Here is a 19,866-nt window from a genome sequence, read left to right as displayed (position 1 = left end):
TTTCATGAAGCAAATGTGCTGTCCCACACTCAAGATAAGGTTCTCTTCTCCTGCTGCCTTTCTTTTCCTGTTAGATTCTTTCTGAAGTTCTTTCTTACAATCCTTCATTTGCATTCAGTTAAGACTAGTTAGGGGATCCACTGTGAACAAGAAAATAGTCAAGTTACATGTGAACAGAGAGGCTGTTTTTCACCTTTTCTGGTGACTAGTACCTTGATACAGACTTTAAGAACATATTTTCAGTTTATACACAGCACCTGCACATACATTGCACAATGATATTGATGACGAGAGTGACGCCACCTTTCATTTGAGACCTCACATGCCATTCTTTGGTGAACCAGAATGTGCATACCAGAATCAGGAGATTCCTGTAACCCCATTGCGCCCTCTTGTCAGTTGGCATTAAGAAGATATTGGGTCACAGAGTGAATGCCAGAAAGTAGCCCATAGGCTGATTAAATGCTTGCAATGTAGGGTGGGCGGAGAAGGAAATTCTGAGCATTTTACAAATACTGACTTTGCTAAGATTCTAAATATTCCATGCTCTCAGCTTAGAGAAAAGAATGCAGGTGTAACTGAACAGGCCACTGAGCTTCTGCCCAGAGTGGAGAAAATTGAAGAGCTGCTCAAAGGAGTAGAAAACTGGGCCACGGGAACAGAATGCCTTCTTGAGACCATCAAATGTGAAGGATGCGTGGGAAGCTCAACAGAACAATCTTTACAGGTAGAAATGCAAATATAAAGTTTAAAATATCTATCCAGTCATCAGATTCTCAGACCTGAGTTATGAATTCAATGGCTTGTGTTAAATGAAGCAGGACTGAGGATGTGTTTTGTATTAATAAATGGCTAAGTAAGGGAAGGAGGTGCTGTAATGTTGCTAGGGCTAGGTTAGTTGTCTAACATTATTTTTCAGGATGGCTCCTGTCAGAGTCCTGAGTATCCCATCATGGTGACTGCTTTTCCCCTCAAACATCGTCACTCCCAGATTACAATCACAATTTAAAGAAGGATCTCAGTCCCATTCTTCAACGAGTTACAGCTGTGTGATAAAGGCCCTCCGGCCCCCTCAGTAATCCAGCACACTCCCTGCCCAGTACTCCCTGCTGACTAATACCCTGCAAATGAATGAAGTGAGAGTGTGATGAATGCTGGTGATAATATTTACTGCAGAGGCAATGCATTTATCCTCTGGGGAGGAAGCACTTTATCCCATCAGTCCTGCTTGGCTGGAAAGGGGACCTGTAGAGCTCTGGCAGGGGTGTGAATCAGCTGCCTGCTCTGTACTTTATGTATCTGACCCTGTGGGAAATTGATTCAAACATCCACTCTGTAAAGAGGGAAAGAGTCCTCAGTGTAGTTGCAAAGATCTTTGTTTTTAGTCTCAGGGTTATTTTACTTAGAGATTATGCACTCCTGCTTTGGGTAAAGTCTACAGTATTAGGAGGTATGGGCATGTTAAGAATGTACATGAATTTTCAGAATTGTGTGCATGTATATAAACTAAATCCCATTCTCAGTGTGACATTTGCTTGTTAAAAATGTGAAGGTGACAAAAATGCTCTTAAATTTCTGTGAGTTGTGTTACAATCTTATTGAAACACATGTCCCATGATTACACAAGATCAAGTTTTTGTTTCACTTAGAGAAATATTTAATAAAGCATAGATCATCATCAGAGGAATGGTAATGGATAGTTTGAAAATGAGGTGAATATTCATAGATCAGAACAGCTCTTGTAAAGACACACAGTGATAAATATCCAAACCCAGCAGTGTAAGCTGTGCTTTCAAAATATCCAAGCATGTTTTCTGAACAGCTGAGTGCACATTTGGGGCTCTATTCTGCAAGCAAATATCCACATGAGTAACTTTGCTTATATGAGACTTCCTGTTTATTTTAATGGGACTACTCACATGATACAGTTACTGCTGTGTGTACACATTTTCATGATCAGACAATGCACGTGCAAATATGTGCTTTGTATGTTCAGTTACTAGGTTGTATGTATACAAGCATATATTTAAAAAATACTTTAAAATAGAAGGTTAGGCAAAAAAATGTAACATATAATGTAGTGATAGCAAGTACAATCACAAGTCAAATATGCGTATGGATGTCACAGGGTCCACTCACTGCTAGGGGCATCTCCTCCTGGCCACTTTAGGGATTAGCTCCTTCCAGATGCTGTGCCCTCCTCTGGCGCTCTCTCCACTCTGCAGACCCTCTCACTCCAGGAGCTGCAGCTTCCTCTTCATGACTTGGCCCTCCAGGCAGGTCACTGTAGTCCTCACCTTCCGGGGTATCAAAGTCTTTCAGCATGAACTATCCCAGGTAGTCCGATCTCCACTTCCCCAGTGGCTGATAGGGGAACCCAGGCCTGCCCTCTACCCCAGGTTCCAGCTCAGGGACCCTCTCTTCAGCAACCAAGGTCTGCCTTGCTGTTTTTCCCCTGAGCCTTTGCTGTCTTTCTGGCTCGCCCCACACTCTGGGGGTGCCAGCTGCACAGCTCCCTTCTCCCAGGGAATGATTGCAGACTAATTCCCTGAACCTCCAGCTGCTCTCAGCTCCTGGGCTTCATACAGTCGCCTCCTGTTCCCATTCAGCTGAGCCTCCTTTAATTAATCCCTGCTCCCTGGCTCTTCCTTCAGGTGCAGCCTGGACAGTTAATTGGCCTACCTAGCCACCTTAACCCCTTCAGGTTGTGTGTGAGGTGGACACCCCATCACAATGGAATTAATTAGATGGCTTGACAACTTTTTTTCTCTGCTTCTTTTTTTTGGTTGGCGCCAGACTCTTCTCTTCCCCTCTCCCCAGACGTTGATACTTTGGACTGCAAGATAATGACCTGTAATTGCAAAGCATGGTCCATATGTAACCAAATATTCCCTACTTTTCAGTCAATCCTTGCCTTTCAATTCAGTTCCTAAAGCTAAAGGATATACATAATATTTAATATTGAAGACTTCTGTTGTGTTTCATCTAAACAGATCCTAATTGCCAGAAGAACCTTGTGCCAAGAACAAGTTGCTGCAGCAGAAGAAATCTTGCAAGTTTTGACACGTAACATTTCAAGCCAGGTGTCCCTCCCGGATTTTGAGACAGCTGGGCTACAGACACGAATTAAAGAAGTCAGAGAGAGACTCCAGGTCTTTGTTCCCTATCACTATCATATTCAGTACACAGATATCCTTATCTGTAGTATTTAATGGTTAGAAAGGCATCTTTTAGGGTCCATGTAAAATATAAGTATTTTAAAAATATTTGAGCAACTCTTCTCTTGTCAGGCGCAGAAGGAGAAGAGATTTCAAAATTAATATCCAAAGCTGAGAAACTTGAGTCATGTTATAAAGGAATATTTTAGTTGTTTTAACAATACTCATGTACACCCTAAAAATTGTCGCTTTCTTCCTAGGCTACCATGAATAACCTAGACCTTGTCTCACCCAAATCTGAAGAGACTCTGTCAGAAAAGGAGGTCATGATCAATTTTGAAAAATCCCAGAAGGAGCTTGAAACATCTATTTTAAAAGCTATGCAACTCATTGGCCGAAAAGTGAGCCCAGATGCGCACATTTCAAAAAATGAGGTGGGTTCAAATATTTACTTCCTACCTGTGTCATATGAAGATTTTGACGATCAGAGCACATTATTTCATAGTGAGATTTTGTGACTAAAAAAATCTTACACAAGTGGTCCCCAAATTTTTAAGGGTCATCCCCCCGTTACCCCTGTTCATCCCCCCCCCCGGCTCCGAGCTGGGGCCGGGAGTGTGGCTGCGGTTCCTGGGATGGGGAAAAGCAGACATGGGTAAGGGGGCTGAGGCTGGGGCCACAGCTGGGGGCAGGTCTGGGTCTGGGAATAGAGCTGCAGCCAGGTGTGGTGCCATGGTTGGGGGCTGGGGGTGGGGCTGGAGCAGAGCTGGGAGTGGAGCGGGGCTGGGTGGCACTCCTTTCCCGCCCCCCATGGGGCCTGGCCTGGGCCCCATCACGCCCCCCCCCCCCCAAACACTCCTCCATGCCCCCATAGGTGGGCGCACCCCACAGTTTGGAGACTTCTGTTTTATACTGTTCTGGAAAAGAGCACATGTTTCTTGGCAGTTCTTACAACTTTTGTTTAAAACTTTTTATTTTATTATTATTAACATACTTAAACTTTCTGTAGAAATGTTAAGAAATCTTACTCCTAACCTGGATTTTTATATTATCGTTATCTGTGTGTATTTTGTTTAAATCCCCAAAATGGTAACCACACGTTATAAAATCTGTCGTTTTTCTATTGAAAGGATATCCTGAACTTTGTTTCTCCATGTCACTAATGCTAGGAGGTCTCTCCATTTCCAACAATGCCTTATTAAACATCTGGCTATTAGTTGTAAGTGCCTTATCAAAACTTTGAAAGCTGACTGACTAAGTGGCCATCAGACACACAAGTAACATTTTGCACCTGGCTTTGACATGATTTGAAGGGAAGTAAAACCTAGTTTAGATTATGTTGTTTATAATCATGACAGTAATATGGGGGTGTTATGATGGAGAGTTATATAAAAAGAAATTGAAAGTTCTCAAAGCTACTGTAATTCAACCTCCTTGTTTATATAAGCTATTCTGTATACTAGCTGTCTTCTTATATGGCTCCATCACTCCCATACCCAGGCAACTATAAGGCACTCAAGAATGTACAGCTGTGAACCACAGTTGTGTTTCTTGGCCAGTTAAAAGTCTTTGGTCTCATCCTGTATCATGTGCCCCAGCTCTGGGACAAACTTTTCAAACGTGGATATAGATGCTGAGTGCCTCAGTTTTTTGGGGGCCTAACTTGAGACTCCTTAAAGGCACCTGATTCTCAGGAAGTGCTGAGAAACCACCCTTGGAAAATCCAGACCCCTTTAAAGTGTCTTAAGTTGGGCACCCAAAAGCATTAGTCACTTTTTGTAATCTTGGCCTTGGGTTAAATTGCACCATTTAGGAGGGTCTGGGCTGGAAAGCAGTGCAGAACCAGCACTGGGAATACTCATAGGGATTCTACCTCAAGGAGACTGTCACGGGGTCACTCACCACACTGGTGCCTCCTGCTGGGCGTTTTGGGAATTAGTTCAGTCCCAGCAGGTATGCCCTTGGGTGGTGGTGGCTCTCCCATCCTCTTCTCTGCCTGCAAAGGCATTACAGCACCTTTCTCTCGGTGTCTGCTTCGTGGCACAGCCCTCCAGCTGTGTCACCATCCGGTTCCCCCCCTTCCAGGGGACTCCTCCACCAAGAGTCCAGCCACTCCTGGCATCAGCTTGGCAGTCCACAGCCAGGCCGCTCCTTCAGCGGCTAGTGGAAGCACCCAAGCCCACCCACTACTCTGGGCCCCTGCTCAGGGCTCCTGTAAACAGCAGCTTCCTGCTGCCTCTTCTTTCCAGCTCACTGTCTCTATTCCCTGGGCCACTTCCATGCAGCCTCAGTTCTTTCTGCTCCTGCCTCTGGCTCCAGCTCCTTTGCTCTCTTCCCAGGACCTCGAGCCTGCAAGTCCTGGCAGCCCATCAGGAGCTCTCCCAAGCTCCCGCAGTCCCTGCTGGCACCTGCCTTTCCCCAGGGGCTGGTCCCTCTGTAGGCCTCTAGGAAGCCAGTCTTCTCCCTAGGGCTCCCTGCAGCAGAATAACTCTCTCTGTTCTGCAGCTTCCTTTTATATGGGCTGGCTGGGCCCCGATTGACTAGTCCAGCCCCTGCCCTAATTGCCTGCAGCCCCCACTCTAATTGACTGTTTCCCCTGCAGCCCCTCCCTAGGATAGTTTTAACCAGGGCCATTGCGGGCCAGGCGCCCCATCACAGAGACACAGTCCCCTTCCATGCTTCCTGTCATATATAGGAGGTGTGCCCCATTGTCTGGGCATAGGGAGGGAGGATAGCCGCTGATCTACTTTGTCCACTCCCCGCTGGTACAAAATGTTCCCGCGATAGGTGTTGTGGGAGCTGTACCTTCACTTTCCGAAGCGTAGGGGCTGCAGTTGTCCTTGGCCCTTTTTCAGGCACAGAAAGTGCAGGAGTGCAATTGTGCTCTGGCCTGCCTATGCATCCACTGCAAGGGCCCGGGACAATCTGTCCTTTTGCCGTTGCAGCCCAATAATAAGTACCTTGTCATTCATTATTATATAGTTTTGATATGATAATGACACTGTTTTATGATATATATAAGTGAAGATCAATTCTGGTTCTGTTTTGTTTTTTGCAGGAAGCTTTTAGCATTTTGGACACAGGAATTCTTGAAAAGTTTTTGAAAGCAGCTGAACAATTGAAAAATATTTCACCAGCTCATGAGAGGTTAGCAGTGGAGGAAAGATGCAAAGATGTTCGTGAAAGATGGGAGGTGAGAAAATATACATAAGAGAATGAGTTGCTTTTTCTTATCAGACCTGGTCTCTTGAAAAACAAATTTTTGTTACATAATAGAGGTTTTTATTTGCTTTGTAGCCCATTGTCACCCCAGGACCATCACACTGAGAGTGCTTTCTGTACTTTGCAGGCAGTTCATCGTGAAATCATATCATGTATTCAGTTCATAATGGAAATTGAAATAGGGAAATTTAATGCAACTTTTTCAAAACTCAGTAAGCAAATAAATAAAGAGAAGAAACTCCTTAGCATCGGTAAAACCAAGGGACTTATAAAAGAACACGAGGTACTGTATAAAAATGCTGTCCTCAGCTTCTCTGCTTGGTGACTGTATTGTATATCCTTCTGCATTTTATCATTTAATTTTCTTTCTAACTTCAGACTGTTCCACTATTTCAGGAAGCAGGCTTTCAAAGAGTTACCTCCTTGCCAGTAGGGTGCTAAATTTTTTCAGTTTATACCTTACTTTATAATCATCTCTTACAGGTGGAGTCAGGGTTCCCTCCCCAATCTGAACTCTGGGGTACAGATGTGGGGACCTGCATGAAAGACTCTCTAAGCTTATTTCTACCAGCTTAGGTTAAAAACTTCCCCAAGGCACAAATCTTTCCTTGTCCTTGGATGGGTACTGCTGCCACCACCAAGTGAATTAGACAAAGATTCAGGAAAAGGACCACTTTGAGTTCCTGTTTCCCTAAAATATCCCCCCACGACTTCTTTCCCCATTGGTCCTTCTGGTCAGGTGCCAAGTAGGTTAAGTGAACCGATTAACCCCTTACAGGTAAAAGGATTCTGTACCTCTGGCCAAGAGGGATTTTATATTACTGCATACATAAAGGTTGTTACCCTTCCCTTTATATTTATGACAGGTGGTTTTATTTTTAATCCTTACTTACTCAAAATGTAATAATTAAAAAAAACAAACTTGACGTGCACTGTAGCTCCCATTCAATGTACTAGTTGCATGGCTAAGGTCCTATGCATAGAGCTGACTCTACCCACAATGGTTGTATGGAAGCCCCAGTTTAACTCCTTGTTTGTGTTGCACACAACCTAGTCTCATGACTTTAAGTGGTGTTTTACTAGTTCATAGGCCTGTGCTAGTCCTCCGCCCAGGGGTAAATTTCACACATTGTGTAAGAAACTTTGGTTTACATTTTAACTCATGTCTTTCTCAGTCATCTCTTCTTTAATTTTCTTTTCACCTTATGTTTTCAAAGTGGTTTGAGAGCCTCAGTTGAAAGTGCATTTACATGACAAAAGCACGCTAAATATAACAATATATGAAAATAACTGCATTGTTATAATTTATCATGTGTTTGTTTCTTCATTTAGGCTTTTTTTTCTCCTGAAGGCAACCTCGGGGAACTAAACAACTGCCTACAAGTTCTTAAAGCAATGTGTGAAAGACTGGCTGCAGAAGAAACTCACCTGGAAACAAAGACACTAGTTGCAGAGTGTGAACAAAAGCAAGAAGAACTTCAAAAATGTGCAGCAGATGCTTATGTAACTCTGCTGTCCCATATTGGAAGGGGTCAGGCATCTAAACAAGGGTGAGTATTTTGTGGCACAATGTATCATAGCTTCATAAAACTAAGACATCTAGATCATCCTCCTGCTGTTGCAGGATTGTAACCAGGAGTATATTTTTCTCGTGTAATTGTTCTTTTAAAATATTTTAACGAACTAGTCTATGTCCTGTTAGATTAATCTTTGGCAGAGTTGCAGTGTTTGTTTTTTGTCTTGTGATATATACTGCAAGATTGCAATGTTTTTTCTTTGTATTCACTAGTTGTTGCTGTTGTTGTTAAGCTGAAATTTCTTTTAAATCTTAGGGGCTCTATACTTACTCCTGAGAATGGAGAAAAGGAAGTATCTTCCCAATCAGTTGATATACTTTCAACTCAGGAGGTATGGAATTCAGATCATAGACTCATCGGGTTAGAAGGGACCGTAAGGGTCATCTGGTCTGCCCCCCTGCCAAGACACAGGATTTGTTGTGTTTAACCCATCCAAGACAGATGGCTAAAGACATACCATTATCAAACACTGGTTTATCTAGAGTGGATCACGGGCAAATGGAGAGCAATTATTATGTCTGTCTATATCCCAGTGGAACTCAAGCACTCCAGTCAAAGCTCAGGACCACATTTTGCTCACAATGTACAAATTCTTATTGAAAAGATAGTCTGTGCCCCAGAGAACTTACAGTCTAGTTCCTCTCTCTGAGTGCAAAGGGCAAGCTCAAGGGCCACTTAAGTCCTCAAAATGGGACTCAAGTCCTTGTATTGCCCTTCTTGATATGGTTGAATTTCAGCCTCTAGCACTGGAGGAAACACACCTAGAATACTACATTCAGTAGCCAAAAGATGTGAACAAATAGGAGGGGATATAGAGATGGAAAATGCTGGAGGAGTTCACGTCTAAGGAAATATTAAAATAAAAGAATATGTATAGCTTTATTAAATAATTGCTAAGGTAGAGGGTTACAACTATTTACTGGTAGTGGAATGCCATAGAGGAAGAGGTCTTGTTTAGAGTGTGGTCCAAGAGGATGATAATTCATGTGACCCAAGATGTACATAGGCGGCACAGATTCATCAGCAAGACATCCAGAAACATGCTGGTGACCTGCACAGAGAGTTCAGCTTGAGTCTCCATTGTGTTAGCACCAATGGCTGAGGATATAGAGGAAACATCTGTTAAGGTAGCTGAGGTTGCTGTGTGCACCACTGTGATGAGGAAGCTCTCTCACGCTGTGCTACAAATACTGTCCATTGTATAGTGATGGCATCTGCTGCTTTGGTGATGGCTCAAATGTCATGTGTATAGACCATGGAAAGAGGTGTATTTTATAATTTTACTTAATAATCTAGTTTAAGTGAATCTTATGTTCATAAATTGAGTTTCTTCTCTCAGAAACTGGGTGTGTTTCGCATGAAGAAGTGATTTTCTCTTTGCAGTGTATGTATGTCTTCTGATCTTTGTAGAATGCATAGATATAAGGTAATGCAGTTATCAACGTAATTGATTTTTTCATTTGATCAGGCATCAGGACCAGTTTCAGATGTAATTTTGGAATCAGACATGAAACAACAGAACAGTGAAAGCTGTACAAAGAAGTTTGAGAAAGACACTGATTTGCCCTTAAAGACTTTATTAGAGAGGTAATTTTTAAATGGCAAAATATGCACATTTAGAGATAATACTATACTAAAAAGTTACAAGTAAATTGGAAATTTCATATATCTGGACTATTTTTGCTATTCTGAATTCTGTTCTCTACTTATTCTTCTAAATTTTGTTTTATCTATTTATCTTACTAAACAGTCACTCACAGTAGTATCTAAATGTAAATTAGATCTCTGTAACAAGGAAACTAGTGGATTTAGTGATTTTTCTGCTTTTCTGTCTTCCTTGGTTAGAGGAAGCTTTGCTTTTGGGTGTGTGTATGTGCCTGAATATGATGAAGCCAAACATTCTGGGCCAAATTTCCAGAAATTTGTTATTTTTTACACAAAAAAACCCATGTTTGAGCCTGAAATTAGATATTCGCACACACAAATAAGGTACCTAAGTGAGCAATTACTCCATTTTAAACACAAATGCTTATTCATGTAAAATTTGGAATTTAACCAAAAAACCAATTACATGAGCAAATTGCTGAACTTACTTTAATTGCCATTGAAGTAATGGCAATTAAAGTAATTATTCAGCAAGTCACAACCCCAGTTATTTTTCCTTTCCTGTCTTCTGTTAAAGTTGATACTGTCTAAGAACTATTGCATCTTTTCCTAGCTTTGATACACAGAGGAGTAATCTCGAACTTCGTTTACAAAGAATCAAAGATGAAGTAGAGTCTCCTTTTACTGATGAAATAAAAGACACCTTATGCCTTCAGAATAAGCTGCTAGATCTACAGGTAAATATCGATCATTTTGAAGAATATGTTGCTTGTCTACAATTTGTATGATATGTTAGGAAGAGGGGTTAAATTACTCTCTTTTGAGGCCCTCTCTTTCAAGGTACTGAGCATACTGCTGAGGGGTAATGCACGTCCCAACTGCCGTTGGCTTCAGTGAGAGTTGAGGACATTCAGCAGTCATAGGAAGGCTCAGCTCTTTGCGAGATTGAGGCCTTACATGGCAGTGGAGTTGTGCCGGTGTAGCTGAGAGGAGAGTTTGGACCATTGTGTGCAAAATTACTCCAGCGCTAATGTAGTTTGAGAGGATCTGAATTGTTTGTAAACAATTATTATTTTGTTATGCTCTATATTTACTATACACAAAAAACTATGTTAAAAGAACAGTGAAGTTGCAAAGTCAACTGCTCCTCCATATTATACTCCTGGGGGAATTCTGCGCCAAAACATTAAAAATTCTGTGCACAATATTTTAAAATTATGCAAAATTCTGCATATTTTATTTTCAAAATAACATAATATAATCACACCAGCTTCAGTTATTTTTGGTCATTTATTTCAAAATACCTGTCAGCAAGTATGTCTGTAACAATACAGACAACAAAAAAGATTCAGGAAATGTTTTTTGACAAATAGATTCCTTACTAGGCATATTAATACAGAATTCTGAGTAATAATTCATTTAAACTACAATACAGAACCGTATTTCCCTGACTTGGGGGAGTCAGGGGTAATGGAGGAGCTGAGGGAGAGGGAAGTAAATTTCTGGGAAGGAGCCTGGGTGTGAACTTGGAGGGTTGTTGGGTATGGGTGGGAAAAGTATGGAACAGGTTTTTGGGGGGGCAGGGAGGGATTGTTAGGGAGTTTCCCCCATGCAGACCCTGGCTTACCCCTAGCCGCTCCCATTCAGTCAGGCACATCTGCCCCTGTCCCCATGTGTCCTGCACCCCCTGTCCACATGTGTCCCTCCACCCCCACTCAGACATCCACTCCCCTCCATCATGTGGCCCTGTACCCCGTCCCCTAAGTCTGCATGTGTCTCTGTGCCCCCACTTAGCCAGCTCCTGTCCCTATGTGTCCCTGTACCCCTGCCCCCTTTCCCCATGTGTATCTGTGCTCTCACTCAGCCACCCCCTGTCCCTATGTAGCTCTGCACACCCTCCCGCATCACCATGTGGCCCTGCACCTCCCTCCCACCTTTGGCCCTGTGCCTCCACTCCCATTTAGCCCCTGCCCCAGTCTGTTCTCATCCACTAGCTCTGATGAGCCCCTGTCTGACCCCCGCCACAACACCCCATAGCCTGTCTCCCCATAGGCCCTGTCTCCTGACCTGGCCTGACAGGCGCTGCAAAGAAGGCAGGCTCTTTCTTTTCCCTGGCTGGCTGGGAGCTGCTGCTCTGCGCTAGCACCACATCGCCCTCTGGTGGGCAAAAGGCAGAACTGCAGCAGCATTTGAACAGAAGCTTTTTTCTGTGCAAAAAATTAAAAGTATGCGTGGCTCATTAATTATGTGCGCACGCAGTAGCGCAGAATTCTTCCAGAAGTAATATTACTCTTCCTCTGTGATGCCTAGGCCCTAAAATCGGGCCACTAAGAGCACAGGAGAGTTTCCTTGCTCTCAGTTCCACTTGGCGCCACACCTGCCCCTGGCAACCAGGAGGAACAATTGCAGGAAAAATCCTATTCAGCCCCTGCACCCTAGGCTGGAGCATTTTCAGTCACTCTCTGAGCATGGCACATGCACAGTCCAGTCACATGTAGGAGCTGTGAGGTGTGAAGCATACTCACTGCAGACACAATCTTCAGAGAATTTAGGTGCTGAACTCTAACAAGTTTCTACTGAGTATGTGTAAACCAAGCTAGTTCAAAGGATTATAAATTGGCCAAATTTGGGTGAATTTTCAAAGGGAAGGTAAAAGGCACATCTGACCCTCCTGTAAAATTTCAAATCCTTGCTACAAAGCATGGAGGCACTGGAGCTTCTGAGTGAAATGGGTGTAAGAATTTTTGTAAACATGGGTAAAACTATGTAATTTTTTCCCTAATCTTGTTCTGAAAAATGGCTGAAACTTAAAAAAAACAAACAAACAACAAAAAACCCTTAGGCACCTGACATGGAAAATTCACGATATGTGGTGCTTCCAGCTCTGTCTATAATAATGCCTCTAAAGGTAATTTTCAAAATTGGCCAGTTTTTTTTCCACAATATGATGCCTTTGAATTAATTAAATGTATGTATCTTCTTTTAGGTCATAGAGAGTGAAGCTAATTCTTGTTGGACACAGTTTGAAATTATTGCATCTAAGTTAGAAAATCTTATGGATGACACAGAGAAGCCTGTTATCTCTGAAACACAAAACAGACTTAACAGAGTGTGGAGTGAACTTCAGATTATTCTAAATGCCAGGTATAAAATATCATTGTACTTTGTGTTACTTGAGAAATAGTATATCATCATACGATTAAAGTATGTATTGTATAGTATATATTTTGCATTGTAAGGCATAGTTAGGATTGTATTTTCGAAGCCTGGCATTTTCCAGTTTAAACATACAAACTTAACATGATCTTAATGTATTTTTATGGAGTATTATATGCTATATATTAGCGGTTCTCAAACTGTTGGTCGGGACCCCAAAGTGGGTCACAACCTCATTTTAATGGGGTCGCTAGGGCCAGCATTAGACTTGTTGGGACCCAGGGCCGAAGCTGAAGCCTGAGCTCCACCTCCACCTTGGGCAATGGGGCTTGGACTGCAGCCCCCTTTCCCTCCACCCAGAGTGACAGGGCTTGATCTGTGGCCCCCTTTCCCCTCACCCAGGGCGGGAGGCCTTGGGCTCCGACCTCCCCTCCCAGGGGTCATGTAGTAACTTTATTGTGAGAAGCTGGGTCGTGGTGCAATGAAGTTTGAGAACCCCTGCTATATATGCTACATATAATATACCATAGACAATTAGAGATACTTACACTAAGAACCATAATAAACAAATCTCTGTCTTATAAGAACATAAGAACGGACATACTTGGTCAGACCAAAGCTCCATCTAGCCCAGTATTCTCTCTTTCGACAGTGGCCAATGCCAGGTGCCCCAGAGGGAATGAACAGAGCAGGTAATCACCAAGTGATCCATCCCATCACCCATTCCCAGGTTTTGGCAAACAGAGGCTGTCCATCCTGGCTAATAGCCACTGATGGACATATCCTCCATGAACTTACCTAGTTGTGTTTTGAACCCTGTTATAGATTCGACCTTCACTACATCCTCTGGCAAGGAGTTCCACAGGTTGACTGTGTCTTGTGTGAAAAAATACTTCCACTTTATAAGATCACTTTATAGTATCCCCAAGTTTTCTAGTACATTTTTTTTCAACCTTTGAATTAAAATCTTTGGAATTGGGGCTGTTCCTATTTAAATCTGTGGTAAAACTTCTGTTGACATGAGTGAATTGCTCCCAAAGTCTATTAGCTAATTTTTGGTTTACAGTAAAATTGTGCTTTTTGCCCTGAAATATGTGCAGGATCTTTTCTTGCCAGCTTCTCCTGTTCATGTTTATTTACCTTTCTTGTAGAATGAAACCTTTAAAGATTGCTTTGGAAGTTGTTTCACCAATAGAAAATGAATTCATTCTTCTATGTGACTCAGACAAGCAACGCCACAAAAAGGACATTCAGCAATTTACTCTGACAAATATTGATCTCATTTATGGAGAACTGAAGGTAAGGAAAAACACAGAGCCCACATCTCAGTTTTCAAATGTGAGTATAAGGTGAAACTTTGCAAAAAATAGGCATTTGTACATGCAAGAGCTGGATAACTGTATGGGACTTCTCACTCAGGGATTTGGGAATTGCTTCCAGTAGTCTGAGTGTTTTTTGACCCTTATGACCTTTAACAGCATGCTGCCCTCTTCTCTCTTAATAACATTACAATACACCAGTCGTACCCAAGTGTACACCAATGGTACCCATACAAAATGGAGTCACAAATAGTCCTTGCTCATAACTGTCTTTTTCTCCTCCAAAATGGCATTGCTCCCAATCTAGCTGTTTAGTGTCAGGTTTTCTGAGTTGAGGAAGCTCCTGCTGCTGCAAGCATGATCAGTAGCCTTTTCTGTGGATCTTACCATCTGAAACCAGCTCCCCAAAGATTCTTAGAGTCAACCTACTAGGTGGTGTAATTCAGATTGCAGAATATTTCAGTAGACTATTATTACAATCCTGAGAACTTCCCCCTGCTGGACACTCACCAGGCTGCAGTATCATGGTTCCCACACGGCCTCTGCTTCCTAAGGCTAAGCAGAGTTTAGATTCTGTCTCTCTGGCACTGGACTTCTGGGCACACACTCTGGGTGCAGACCCTATGTCTGACCCCCTTCTTGGCAGTGGAGACCATACAGTCCAATTGCCTAGGCTCTGAAACTAACTCCAGTTGTCTCAAGTTCTCGCAGTAGCTGCTGCATGCCCCCAGAGGTCCACCAAAGCTGTGGACCCTCTGTTTTACTGTTTTGTTCTTGAGGGAGTGCATGATACTGTAACCAAGTAACAGACTCTGCAGTGGGATTTCTCAGCACACCCACATTTTACTTTTAGAGAAACTATATAAGACTCCCCGTATAGGGTTGCCAACTTTGTAATGTATAAAAACCGGACACTCCAGCAGGAGTGCCAGAACTGTCCCTGCCTCGCCCCTTTCCTCTGAAGCCCTGCTCTTGCCCCACCTTGTCTCCCCAGACCCTACCCCTGCCCTGCGTCTTCCCCTGAGGTCCCACCCCTGTTCACTCCTCTTTCCCCTTCCCCCTGTCGATCGCTGCTCTTTCCCTCTCCCCCCTCTCCCTGTGTGGGTTGGGAGGGACTCACCTGCAGAGCTTGCAGTGCAACTGGGAGCCAATCACAAGTAAAGCTTTTTTGTTTTGAGCTGATTGGCCTGGCCCAGGGCCTGGCCACGCTGTCCGACTGGAAATTAAAAAAAAAAAAGCAGCAGCCCCTCCCGGAGAAGCCCAAAACCAAACAACAAGCTACTTAAAAGACCCAGAAAAACGCAAAACCAAGCAGCAAGTGACTTGAAGAAATCATAAGCCAACTCTGCTTAAAACAAGCGGAAATTGTCTTGTTTTAAGCGGACTGGGTCACAGAGTTTTGATCAGTCCTGTCAGGATCCTCCTGTTCTCCTCCTCCTGACCAGTTTTGCCGTCTTGTTCTGGTCCATGAGAGAAAGCTACCAAGAGAAAACATTTGTCCTGTTATATCTTTCCAGTCCCCTCTGTCATGTGACCCTGATCATCCTCAAAGCCCCCCTCTAAAGTCCTGTATCAGGTGATCAGTTGCTTGATTTATTGCCCACCTGAAGTCCAAACTGGAAAAACTGGTTATGTGCAGCTTGGCCACCCTATTTAACATACTTGTTGCATTGCCAGGGCAAAGTCATTCAGTGTTAATGACTTTTTTGATTGTCCTGTAGCAGCTTCCGGACAGGATATGTGATACATAATGGGGTCTCTGTCAGCAAATGGCTGATTCAATACACACTGAGGCATAGTGAGTTTATAAATCAATTAGAAGTCATGGGTTTTACATAGACAGATTTTCCCGAACTGTCACAAATATAGAGTGTTTGTGACACTTCTCAGGAGTACTGGGTTGTGAGGCACCTCACCACCTTCCACCATGAATGTGAGGAACTCTTGTCTATGCCTGCTGTGGATCAGCTTCTTGAAACTACCAGCCTCTGGCAACACAAGCACTGCCTGCCAGGCATCTGCTGGCCATACTCTCTCTCTCCAAGTTAGCAATAGGCACACACCATCCACTGAGTCCTCCCAGCATCCCCGTGGAATGCCCAACCCCTCTTCCAAACACAGAGATTCGCTACTCCCAAAGAAACAGTACACACCAGCTTGCACAATTCAACTCGGGATCACCACTCCTCTTAACACACGGCACACACACACATATGTATTAGGGAGAGAAAAAAACGAGGATAAGTTTATTACCAAAGAACAAAGATTCAAATGATAGAGAATGAGAATATTGGAACTGGATGCATGGGAAGCAAAATCATAACACGCTTTCTAGAGCAGTGGTTCTCAAACTTTTTTTTCGCAGAGCAGTTGAAAATTGCTGAGGGTCTCGGAGGACCACTTAATGATCTTTCCAAATATTGTTTGCACCATTAGCTAACTATTGTAAAGCGTTTTGGATAAAAGTGCTATATAAAAAAAACTTAATAACAATGATTGTTTTGATCTGCAAATAAAAGCACACAACTCATATTTTAATATCAGTAGTCTTACCTTTCTAATGCGATGGGTGTGCCCTCTCTCCCCTGCCATGGCAGCCCCCGAGCTGGGGCTGGGAAGGAGGGGGGGTCTCTCCCTCTCTTCCCCACCATGGCAACCCCCAAGCTGGGGCTGGGAAGAAGTGGGGGGTCTCTCCCCCACCACAGAGCTGAGGCTGGGAAGGAGGGCCGTCTCTCCCCGGCAGCCGCAGCCCTGGAGTTGGGGAAAGTGACCTCTTTCTCTGGCTGCCGCAGCCCTGGACGTCCCCAATTCCCCCCATCCCCTCCCACCCACCCCTCTATTCCCCCCAAGGCCACCACCTCACCTTACATGTGCATCTTCTCCAGGGTCCAGGCACCTAATTAGTGGAACCACACCTGCACGGCTCCACTAATTAGGTGGGTGGCCCTTTATTCTCTTGTGTGCCGCCGCCCAGGCGCGCACCTTAAAGGGAATTATCTGTGGACCACCTGAATGGAGCTCACGGACCACTGGTGGTCCATGGGCCACAGATTGAGAACCTCTGTTCTAGAGCCTACACTTTACTAACAAGGCATTCCCCAATCTCCTGCAAGATAGCTTACCCCAAGTCCTCTTCCCAGCGTTTTACACTAGGTTGACTGAAATCCCTTCTTGTAAGATCAAGCCCACTAGTGGCTTGTCCTTACAAACTGAAGGTTCCAAGGGGAACCAACTGAGGGAACCAAGGGGGGAGTTCATCTGCACCCCGGATATAGTTTCAAATGTTCATAATCTTACTCCTAAACAGGATTATCCCTGCTGCTTTTGTTTTTTGCTGCAACCTCTGCTGCCTATTGATTAGTATTTTGCTCAGACTGTGAATGGGCATTCATTGGAAACCATACAATACTTAATTTGCACATGACCAGTGAGAGCGAGATAAGCATCTCTTCCCCCCACCTTCCAGGAGTATGTAGATTACCGGTTGGTGACCTGGCTTAATTCACAGACCTAGAGAACATAATTTTTAGTATTTAGTATTTTTAGTGCACAACTGCTCACATATTTTCCATACAAACACCTTGGAATGATTATGATGACCAGTGTGATACAGGCTTTCATTAGATAACTTACATGACATTCTATGGTGGAGAAGTATGTAGATATCAGACCCAGGGGATTCCTGTACCCCTGTGCCATCTGCCAGTTGGCATCAAGAGATCCTTGGGTCACAGTGTTATTTCTGAAGAAGCAAGAGGTCTGATGTATATGTTTGTTCTCTGTTAAGATTTAGGGTATATTTAATGAAAAGACCAAACAGCAAAACCCTAAAGAAATTCTTCTTCATGCTGTTAATGTTGTCAGATTTATTTTGGGTCAGTCTCATTTTTTTTACAGCCATATGTTTTGCTTAGAATATGAGATACAATTTCTCTTTCACTTTGCTAACCCTGCTGTGGTTCTCTCAATTTCAGAAGGTCCAGAGCTGTATAGTAAATCAGATTGAATTATGCAGACAACTGGAAAACCTAGACAGCTCAACAGGAGATGAATTTAACCTAATAGATTTGCAAGCAGCATGTGAGATTATGCTTAAATATAAAAGGCAGTTTGAAGAAATGAATCATAAAATGCAGGTCAGCGAAATGGTCCTCAAGGAACTGGAAGCTTTTTTGGCCTCATTGAGAAGAGTTAAACTTTCTATTGAGCATGCAACAGACTCTTCAATTTCTGACAAACCTGAGGTGCAAGGAAACACATCAAAAGAAGCTGTGCAGCAAGAAGTTTCTCTCATGAAAGAAAAGGCTAAATGTTTGGATGAGCGCTTGCAGATGGTTGATATCTACTTGGAAGATGCTGAATGTGGGGGAAAGACTTGCTGTGAAAAACTAATTGTGGCTTTATCTGAAAAGGCAAACAAGGCTTTTGTCCATCTAAGTAAGCAGGAGCTCATCCAAGAAAATGCGTTACAGGAGATTTTTTCCACGAGAAATAATGAACTCTTAAAAAATATTCAAGATCTACATGATAAGATTAATAAAATAGGCTTGAAGGACCCAACAATTCCTGCTGTTCAACAAAGGTGAGTGTGTTTATTGTAGCTTTTTTATATCCTCACTTAATAATTTCAATAAGTTCTGTTGGTCTCATCGCTATGTCTCCAATCCACCAAAGCACATAAACGTGTGTAACTTTAAGCATCAGCATACTCCCATTGAAGTCAACTGATTGTCATGTTGGATCAGAGACTGCATTGTTTAAAAAAGCCTTCTCCGTGATATTGTTTCTTTAACCCCATGCTACTACCCTTTGTTTGCTTGAGGGAGTTGGGAGGGTTGAGTCATTAGTTACAGTGACCACCTGTGGTGGCAGTGAGGTTGCCATTTACAAATGCTGCCAAGTAGTGTTAAACAGTATATTGCTAAATGGTGATACATACATTGTAGAAACTGTGTGTGTCAAAAGTCAGTGCATATCACACACGGCAAACTGAGAATTTTTTCTAAAATGATCTGCATATCCTCCTGTTAATTTACGGCATTTATATATTTGAGGTAGGTCTCTGCTCCCCTTCAGGAAAATTCATTTACCATGAATCACACAGGGATTTGATACATTTTGATCAATACTAATTTATATCCATTGCTTTATTCATGAAATCCATACATTGTCACACTTTTCATTGAATAGAGCACATGAACTGAGATTTTAAATTGGCCAGAGTGACACTTAGTAGTTGAAGGCACTGTAATTAGCTACATTAATATAGAACCTATTGGCCTGTGAAATTTTGGATTAGATCCTCAGATGGTGTAAGTTGTTACAGCTCCACTGAAGAACTGTGCCAGATTACACCAGCTGAGGAGCTGGCCCTTCTACAATTAAAGTTAAGACCAGCTTTCTGTTTAAAGCTTGACTTTTCTAAGTGTTCTGAAATCTACAGGCTTACTTGGATTGCCTTGAAATTTGGAGTGCCTCAGGGGTCACCGGTGCTACGCATAAGCAGACTGGGCCTATGTCTACACTACAGCCTATGTTGAGAAAACTGAAGTCTCTCAGGGGTGTGAATATTCCATCACACTGAGTGACATATGTTACACCGACATAAGTTATGCCACTTGCAGAGGTGGGTTTTTTTATGCCGTTGGGAGGGCTCTCTTCCATCGGCATAGAGTGTCTTCACCAGACGTGCTGCAGTGGCGCAGTTGTATCAGTACAACTGTGCCACTGCAGCTCTGAACATGTAGACCTAAGCAATTGCTTAGGACCCCGAATGGGTCAAAGGGCCCCCCTATTAATTATTAGTATGTGTTGGGGGGAGGACAAAAT

The 19,866-nt window shown here is 43.1% G+C and overlaps 1 protein-coding gene across 1 annotated transcript in view; it reads left to right on the top strand.

Annotated features, from left to right (window-relative positions):
- The window catches only part of SYNE2 (spectrin repeat containing nuclear envelope protein 2), a 264,558-nt gene that overhangs the window by 57,653 nt on the left and 187,039 nt on the right, over positions 1 to 19,866 (top strand). The window contains exons 19-30 of the mRNA XM_074956361.1: positions 554 to 727; positions 2,994 to 3,152; positions 3,419 to 3,592; positions 6,217 to 6,351; positions 6,508 to 6,663; positions 7,713 to 7,930; positions 8,213 to 8,288; positions 9,426 to 9,544; positions 10,176 to 10,299; positions 12,549 to 12,706; positions 13,870 to 14,017; positions 18,012 to 18,619. Coding sequence (XP_074812462.1) covers positions 554 to 727; positions 2,994 to 3,152; positions 3,419 to 3,592; positions 6,217 to 6,351; positions 6,508 to 6,663; positions 7,713 to 7,930; positions 8,213 to 8,288; positions 9,426 to 9,544; positions 10,176 to 10,299; positions 12,549 to 12,706; positions 13,870 to 14,017; positions 18,012 to 18,619 — 2,249 coding nt within the window. The remainder of the gene's footprint in view (positions 1 to 553; positions 728 to 2,993; positions 3,153 to 3,418; positions 3,593 to 6,216; positions 6,352 to 6,507; positions 6,664 to 7,712; positions 7,931 to 8,212; positions 8,289 to 9,425; positions 9,545 to 10,175; positions 10,300 to 12,548; positions 12,707 to 13,869; positions 14,018 to 18,011; positions 18,620 to 19,866) is intronic.

This window comes from Natator depressus, chromosome 6 (assembly GCF_965152275.1).
Source record: "Natator depressus isolate rNatDep1 chromosome 6, rNatDep2.hap1, whole genome shotgun sequence".
Lineage (NCBI taxonomy): Eukaryota > Metazoa > Chordata > Testudines > Cheloniidae > Natator > Natator depressus.
The sequence above is the reverse complement of the archived record's forward strand: the minus strand, read 5'-3'. Positions and strand labels throughout refer to the sequence as shown.